The following is a 9,080-nucleotide window of genomic DNA, read 5'->3' as shown; positions in this document are numbered from 1 at the left end:
TTAAAAATAGGGAGTGCATTGCCCATGTAAACATTGCATCTTTGCAGTTACTGGTAGTCGTTCTGGTAATTTTACAGCAATTTACTGGTTTCAATGTTGTTTACAGGGGTTTTAAGGAAGTAGGTGCGTCAGGTCAAGCGTCAGGCTGATAATTTGGAAGTATTACTCATCTCAGATGGATGGGTGGCAGTGGCTTGAGGAAGAGAAATGATGGTGCTGATGAAGCAGAGATGAGCTGTTAAGTGACCAAGCAGTAAATTCCTGACAGTGTGAATATAAAAAGGAGAAATGACTTTGATTCTACATTCTGCAATCAGAAATCTGAGATCAGCTGACCGATAGCAAAGACTACATACTCCTACACAGTCAGATTATCTATACATGATGAGATGAACGATAGCTGTGGACATGCGAAACCTGTTTAAATGTCATTAATAAGCATGCAGAAACAATACATGCTTGGGCCGTTGTGTCTTTGGTCTCAATATTATTGCGTCACTTTGGATGCATGTCAATAAGTTTAACGAACACATCTTAAGTATTTATTATATACAGAAATGCGTGAAGAAAAATACATACATTACCTTTCAAACGTTTGTGATTTTTAAAGAAATCCTAAATTCCGTTCAGTTAAGATTTAGAATGTTACATTTCTATTTTTAAATAAATAGAATGTTCAAAAAACAAAAACAAAAAAAACAGAATTTATCAAATAATCATGAAAAATAAAATATAGCGCAGATTCCACCAAAATATAATAACTGTTTTCAACATTGATAATAATCGGAAATGTTTCTTGATCAGTAAATCAGTATATCAGAATGATTTCTGAAGAACATGTGACACTGAAGACTGGAGGAATGATGCTGAAACTATAGCAATAAATAACATTATAACATTTGACATTGCAAAGATATTTCACAGAATTGACTGTATTTGTGATCAAATAAATGCAACCTTGCTGAGCATAAAACACTTCTTTCCAAAATAATCTCTCTGAGCCCAATTCAACTTTTGAATGCTAGTGTGCATGAGGTAATACTGAGTTGCATTGTGAATTGTGCATATGCAAAAAAAAAATAAAAAATAATTTCCTTCATAATAAAAAACATTGTTAACATGATACACAGCACTTTTAATGCAAGAGTTGGAAGGACAAGCGATGCAGCCAGTAATAAATAGAGATCTCCAGAGTTGAGAGGACGTCTCACTCACAGCACTTCCTGGTAAGAGGAGGGTGTGCTGGTGCTGGTTTTGCCCGCTGGCTGACGCTGATAGTTGATTTTGTCATACAGGGTTTGAGGCTGCAGGGAGAGTACGTGAGGTTACCACAGATACCAGATAAATGCATCGCAACAGAGCCCCAACTTCTCCAAACACGCAACAAGGCTCTTACTCTCACAGATTCACTGATCACATGCATGATGACTGTGACTGCCGTATTCACTTAGCTTACTGTGGTATGTGCAGTAACTAGGATTATGGTAGTAAATGCATGATATGAGCCTAATTTATAAGCAAACAAACGGATGACAGCAATAATGGGTGTTTCTGAAGCACGCATGCAAGTACTCACCAAGTTTTGTGAGAGTTTTGCATCATCCACCGTTTCATAGATAGTCATGCCGTTTACAACACTTTCAGATCGTTTCTGTAATATAGATTAAATCTTGTTAGCTAGAAGTTTATCACCATTGCTAGGCCACAAATGAGGTGTGTCTAGGAAGTAGTGTCGAACACTGAAAAAAAAAAGGTTATATTTTTTATGTATTTATTGCAATAGTAGTATATTTTACATGAAAATACAACTGGCATCTTTCTCATTCAAAATTTCATGTTTAATTCAATTATTTGTGAAACTTAATAGCACTTTTTAAGAGAAAATATTCAGCACCATTTTTTTTCGCTCAGAAATTTCTAGTAAATTTCACAATAAATTACAAAGAAACGGCAAACAACACATTGCATAAAACATGAAAATACTATTTCTATCCTTCTAAACTTTCTCCAGTAATCTTTATTTTAATCACAGCTTCAGAAATGTATTTGAAATCTTTTTGCCGAGCCACAGGAACCTTTAAAAGCGGATTTAACCGTTTAGACAGAAACGAGCCGCTCACCTTTGCAGGGGCATCAATGTTCACGTCTTCATACACTGTAATCCCAGCTTCACTCTCTCCTTGGCCTGAACGAGTGAAACAGCTGTGAGCGTGTGAATGAAATGCTGTATAACTTCAGTAGTGTTTGTGCACAGTCACACTTATTGAACGCACCTCTGTTCCTCCTCCACCTGCAGCACACAGCGAGTGTTGCACCGAAGATGACCACAGCCACGATTCCCACGCCAGCCGCGATCAGAACAAACTCTGGAACAGAACCTGCTTCTTTGAACCAAGTTGTACATTTCTTAGTGGTCTTTATAGATTTTAGAGTAGGCTATAACATGAGTTAATCTGTAGAGATTTTAAGAAATGTTATATTTGATTGCAGAATTGTACCTGATGTTGAATTATTAGTTTTCTCTGTGCACTCTACAGTCTTGATAGTGTACTTGATGCTGACGATGTTGTTGGCTGTGCAGTTAAATGTAGATTTCTCTCCTAAACTGAGGTTGATTTTCAGATATTGTCCCTGAGTCTGACGACTGATCCAGCTGTAGGAGGGATTCTCATCACCAGACGCCACACACCGAAGATCAAACATGCAGATGTATTTTGACTGTACCCAGACATAATCATACTCAATCTTTACCTCTTTGATGAGATCTATTGGAAAATAATATGCAAATATTAATTATATAAGCATACTTATTCCTTCATTAAGAAACAATTTAACCTCATTTAAATGACCATGAGCATATTCAGTATCAGTAATTAAATGTGTTCTTTTAGAATTTGTTATTTACATTCTGACAGAATAAATATCATATAATTAAACTCACCATGAACATGTAGTACAAAGCCTTTTGTCTTAAGTTGTACAGATTTATTTTCTGCAACAATAGAGAATCTTCCAGAATCCTGGAGTTTAAGGTCTGTTACTGTTACACTAATACTGTCCTTATTCATCCTTAACCTGTCACTAAATAATTCAGATTTCACTTTTTGTAAATCATCATTTCGATACTCAGCAAATGTAGCCTGATTATAATTCCACAGCACTTCAAGATCTTTTTTTGGATAATCAGCGATTAATTCCAGCGAGTCTCCAACAGCTCTGTGCAGCTCAACATCTGGATCAGCACACGACCCTACAATACAGAACAAACAACAACACATGATACTGTCACTAATTCAGGCAAAAACTAAAAACAAAAATTCACATTCAAAGAAAGCTAACATGCATCCATCAAAACATTTCATTACACACTTATAGCTTATGGAAGCCAACATATTCATTATTCACAAACAGTTTTTTTTTTTTTTTTTTATCATCTTATGTTTTTTCTCTGTCCATGTATTAAACGGATAGTTCACCCAAAAAATAAAATGACCCCATGATTAACTCCCACTCAAGCCAGGTGTGTATGACTTTCTTCTTTCAGACAAAAACAAATAAAATTAAAATACAGATATAAATGAAAAATGTCCTGGTCTTCCAAGCTTTATAAAGGCAGTGAACGGCTGCCGAGTCTGTTATCACCGGAGCTTAGGCTACATCTACATCATCTGCTGGACATTAGACTCGTTTGAGACGCACCTAGCCTCGGCTGATATTTAGACAAGAATACACTGCTGCAGTGAGGAGAGGAGTGAAATAAGCCTAAGCACAGTCAAGGCAGACAACAGACTCAAAACACTTGCTATTTATTCCATTTGAAAGATGTATTTATCATCCATTATAACTTTAATACAAACATGTATTGTAATATTTGTCAGAAATATGAGAACAATCACATATTTTACTCATCGTGAGATCGCACTGTCATGGTGTTTGGGAATATTCATGCAGAATTTAAGAACATAATCATGTGATATCAGATAAAAATAAACCATTCCAGAAGAGAAGGAAACATCAGGGCTGTTTGAACCAGTGATCATTAGCTGTGTTTCCATCAGCCGTGTAATAACATGGACGTAGTGTTTCTGAAGGGCATTTCTGAATCCTAAAGTGAGCGGAGCTGGCCGTCACCATCTCAGACGAGCCCACTCTCTCGTGTCCGCTCGTACCAGTCAGCAGAAGATAGAGATGACCGTTTATAAAGTTTAAAAATTAATATTTGTCTTACAAAATCACATCATTTCACGTCAGGAGGCCCTTATTTTTCCAGAACTGTGTAGAGAACTTTTTTTAAATTATGGATTGGCGCAGTTTATTGGACTTTTGTTGGACTATTGAATAACACCCATTCACTGCCATTATACAGCTTAAAACGACTATGACTTTTTAAAATATAATTCTGACTGGATTCATCTGAAAGATGAACGTCGTACACTCTTAGGATGGCATGACATGAGATATAGATATAGATACACACACGCACATTTAATCGTTCGATCAAAATGATTGTTTCACACACTCTTGTCTTCTGGAGGATGGCTCCACAGCACCATAAGGAAGAAGAATAACTTGATTCCTACCAAATCTTGATGATCTGGATGCACATGGTCTTTAATGGCATTGATCATTTGAACAGTTTCTAATCTGTGTGTGTTTTTTGGTTATTTGTGCTCATTCGCTCTCTGTAAGGAAGTGTTTTACAGCCACACTTCCACCCACCACACTGCACTGTTTTCTTCATGGGACGCTTTTCATTTTAACATCTTAATTTTATTTTCTCCGGTCCACCTATTTACTTTTCACCACATCACCTCAACAACTGCATGTCACGTGTTGCATGTTTTGCCATTTTGGTGAAATAATACCGAATGACAAGTCAACATTAAACCATGTCTTTATTTAATCATGGTGAATTCAGGTAAATTGGGAAACTTCTTGCCACTGAGATGTCCCAATTAACCTGATTTTAGACTGTAATACTGGTTGCAACATAAAAATGTTCTATGACAACTGCCCACATTCTCGAAAGATAAGGCTTGAGGTTTCCTGAAACGAACTGCCTTTGTCACAGATGAAACCCTGATATTACTGAAACGTGCAAGATCATTTCCCTCAAAAAATAAAGTTCAAATACAGTCAAATAAAATAGCTTTGCATATGCATTGCATTAAACACAATTCGTTTTGCATTCATTAATCACAAACATTTAACTTCATTTACTATGTCACAATGGAATCAAGAGCATTAGCATTGCATATATGGAAGCTAGATGCACATTCATGTCCCATTCATACAAGTGTCTCACAACCTGTGGGTTAAAAGCTCCTTTGACTTTAACTGCTGTATTTCTGGAGTCACTCACCTCGGAGAAGGAAAACCAGGAGGACTCCTAAGATGGAGCAGCGGGAATCGAGAAAGATGTTCATGTCCAAACGTTCAGACGACAGACTGAGGCATTCGTGACAGCAGATACAGTGAAACAGAAGAGACAGAAACAGACTTCCTCACAGCGACTGCTCTGCGTCTCTCAGTTTTGCATATCGGCACAAATAACAACACACAAAGCACTTTGGTGACGAGACCTTTAAGATGCACCTCCTGAAAGTGGTGCTTGAGGTTTAGGGGCTTTTTCTGGTCTAAATTCGATTGCACCTCCCACTGAGTTCTAGTGTAAGAGTGCAGGCATTACATCTACTGTCATGCGGGAAGTGAAGTTTAAGCACTTAGATATGTGTTACTATGAATGACCCAAAGTACTGGCAGTGAAGTGAAATCCTAGATGGAATAAGGAAGTTTTACTTAGAAAAGAGAGTCTCTTTGTTAAAGGTCCTGATCTGTGAGAGTCCCTGTTCCTGTTTGAGTTAAACAGCAAAATCCATTGGCTGATGCTGCTGTGAAAGAACAACATTAGTTTTTATATTGTGCGTAGGTCAACCACAACGTACAAGACTCATGTAACCGCACATCCACAGTGAGCCAGAGCATCATCTCACATCTCATCCAAAATGAGAATGTGTTAAAAAAGGACATTTATTCAGATCACATGCACAAAGACACACCCACTGTTGCTTCTACATCAGAAGCAGTTATTTTAGACTGTGCCGGACATTGCAAAGCAGCAACAGCGAGTCCATCAGAGGAAGTGAAACTCAGTAGACAGAGGTTTTAGTTCTAACTGAAAGTATGAGTCAAACGGTCAACAGAAAAGTCAGAACTCTCAGGAAAAATAACTAAATACAGAACACAAAACAGGTTTATTCTAGTAACTGTTCAGTTGGATTTTTTCATAAGTGTTATATTTTACTAATTCAAATAATTAATTCATAATAGGTCAATTCTAAACCTTTGTTTTAAACCTATATTCACACAGCTTAAAAAATGGAAAAAAGCGAAGTGTCATGACTTGTGGCCAACGTGGTAACCCAAATTCTGAGCTCACAGCAGTGGGAAGCCATTTTTACATCAGCTCCCAGGGAGCAGTTGGGTGTTTGTTGTCTTGCTCAAGGACACTTAAGATGGGGGAGTGAACGGTTCATTCACATTTCCTGCCAGTACTGAGACTCAAACCTGTGACCTTTGGGTTATGAGTCCAACTCTCTAACAATAAGGCCATAGCTGCCCATTCAATCGGAGTAAACCATTAAACCTTTCACATGTGAGTTTCAAATATTCTAGCTGAGCTCCTATAGTGAGTTGTTTTTAGGTGACCGTTGTTTTAGAATGTATTGCATTATTGTTTTCAATGACATGTGCCAATGCAGCCACAATAACACTGTCTGACACATGGATCGCTTTTATTTAGTTTTTCCTTTTTTATTATTAATATTCATAAACATACTCACTATATTATGGAATATCTGATATTCCGTTTCTGAAATATGTGCATGTATTTGGTAGTTACAACATTTTATATCGACCGTGTTAGTTGATCTATTGCATGATGGGCACAGCTGTGGGATTTACAACATGCAAATTCATCTTATTTCATCCAAGTAAGTCTCCGGTATCCAAGGAAGAGAGCAGATTAATCTTTATAGTGCACAGTCTGTACATGATATTATTAAAACATATCGTCAGATTATATTTGTAAGAATCGTTATTGATACCATAGACATCAGCTCTATTTTACAAACTATAAATGTGTGGTTTTGCTAGTACTTATGTGTAAGTGTCTGAACTTATGTTAAATGTCCAAGACCTAAAATAAGCATTATATGGTTAAAACACTGAATAGTTGTGATAATGAGAAGCGCTCAGTGCGTCCAATATGGGTCCACAACAGCAAAAGCAGATCTGAATTCTGCAGTTGATCAAGTGATGCTCTGTACATTCTAATCACACTGGTGTGATCGTATACGTCAAAGGATTAAAGGGCACCTGTAATGCCCCTTTATTGTAATATTAGTCTTGAGTGTCCACAGAATGTGTCTGTGAAGTTTCAGCTCAAAAATTTAATTTTGGGGTCTGAAAAGTGAAAATGTGTCTGAAAGAGTTGTTTTGGTGTGTATCACTTTAAATGCAAATAAGATGCTTATTTCCTATATATTATATAAGGTCTTTGAGCCAATTCACTGTGTTTAGGTTCGTCATTGTGATCCGTTCCTGTTAAAACCCCAGATAGCAGAAAGATGTTTTCTTTATTTTATAAAAGCACAACATTTTGTTGATATTGAGAGTGCACACAAATAAAACTAGCCATTAACAGTTTAGAATGAGATATTACTTTTACCTTTATGAGCAAAAATGACTGCATATTAAGTTGTTTCTACTGTTAGAAAAAACTGCCAGTGATTGTGATGTGTCCATGTCCTGCAGAACGTGCTTCACCTTCAAATCTCCACACAAATGTCTCAGTTAAACATTTAAATTAACATTGTTATATCCTTGAACTGTTTTATGTCTATTTTATTTTAGGCAAGTCGTGATGATTTGAGAAGCTAGGGCTAGGGCCTATATTTGAGGCCTATGCAGGGATCTACTCCACTTCATCCAATGCTGTTTTGTTCTCATCTGTGAGCATGCTCTTGTCTTCAAAGCCATTTAACTTGTACATAAACAATGTCGAATCATTGGACACAACTATGGGGCACCATTGTGCAGCAGCAAGCATCAAAAGAAAAAAAAGGAACCTCGAGGTTGATCTAAGAAAATGTATAGGGTTCATTTCCTACATTTTGTCCACATTTGTTGTGGAACTGGCTAATAGGCACATCGAACAGTTGGTACAGATCCATCCTTGATTAACAAGCCCGCCGTGTATTGCCACCCATTCACAAAGCAAACTCCAGTAAAATGGGAAAAAAAGGGATTGTCTTTTCAAATCTACTGCCGCTGGCTTGTGTGGTTTAGCATGTTTAGCACTTTAGATGCTGACGTACTTCCCAGTAAGGGAGCATAGTGAGAATCAGTGCTCTCTACATGTTGCAGTGCATTGTGGGATTCTTTCAGGGAGCAAATGTTCCAGTGCACTGGAAGGATTTTACGATTATGATCAGTGACCTAACTATGGAGCATACTGAGCATACATCAGTGTCTCAACAGAAGATGGTGTCTACAGCTGAATCATCCATCCATTTAACAAACCACTGATCCAATGAGAGTTAGATCAGCTGTGATATAATTAGTTTACGCTAGTTTCCATGACAAAGTTCAACATAAATCTTCTCATTGCTACTTAAGCTTCCTATTCGATAATTTTTCAAATGATTACCAAACAGTACAAACTCTACAAAAGCAGCAGCTCTTCCAGTTCACTGTGTCTTGGACTAATATAGGGAATAGTGAACGAGGGGGTGGTTTCAAACACAGCAGAAGTCAAATGTGGGAGTTGAAACATCCCACTTTAAACCTCATGAGTTTCAACCAATCACACATCACCTTCACATGTTAACCATATGACGCCAAGGGGGCCGGTGGCTAGAGTGGTCTGTTACCGCTCTGCCAAAAGCTGTGCAGTTACATAAAACATAAGAAACAGACACTCTGATCGGAGCTTTGCTTGAACACATCTTAACTGCGCAATTGCAATTATCACAATCAACATGCAGAATGCTTTCTTTTTAATTACTGACTCAATGCAC

General features: G+C 37.4%; 1 protein-coding gene across 1 annotated transcript; it reads right to left on the bottom strand.

Moving 5' to 3' along the window:
* Positions 1-1,089: 1,089 nt before the first annotated feature.
* Positions 1,090-5,993, bottom strand: LOC113096654 (uncharacterized). The gene is made up of 8 exons (XM_026262066.1): positions 5,363-5,993; positions 2,942-3,250; positions 2,489-2,765; positions 2,444-2,453; positions 2,274-2,406; positions 2,121-2,185; positions 1,577-1,651; positions 1,090-1,304 (listed from the first exon to the last, which is right to left on the bottom strand). Exons 1-8 carry the CDS (start codon positions 5,424-5,426, stop codon positions 1,212-1,214), a joined length of 1,026 nt encoding a protein of 341 aa, XP_026117851.1. The 5' UTR covers positions 5,427-5,993; the 3' UTR covers positions 1,090-1,211.
* Positions 5,994-9,080: the final 3,087 nt, after the last annotated feature.

Source organism: Carassius auratus, unplaced genomic scaffold (genome assembly GCF_003368295.1).
Source record: "Carassius auratus strain Wakin unplaced genomic scaffold, ASM336829v1 scaf_tig00216014, whole genome shotgun sequence".
NCBI lineage: Eukaryota > Metazoa > Chordata > Actinopteri > Cypriniformes > Cyprinidae > Carassius > Carassius auratus.
The sequence above is the reverse complement of the archived record's forward strand: the minus strand, read 5'-3'. Positions and strand labels throughout refer to the sequence as shown.

Bases quoted from the DNA above. Each gene is read 5' to 3' on its own strand.
- LOC113096654 (XM_026262066.1), bottom strand. From the start codon at position 5,426: ATGAACATCTTTCTCGATTCCCGCTGCTCCATCTTAGGAGTCCTCCTG. The intron at 3,251-5,362 runs GTGAGTGACTCC...TCTGTATTGTAG, and splicing joins CCTGGTTTTCCTTCTCCGAG to GGTCGTGTGCTGATCCAGAT. The intron at 2,186-2,273 runs GTGCGTTCAATA...TCACTCGTTCAG, and splicing joins CAGGTGGAGGAGGAACAGAG to GCCAAGGAGAGAGTGAAGCT.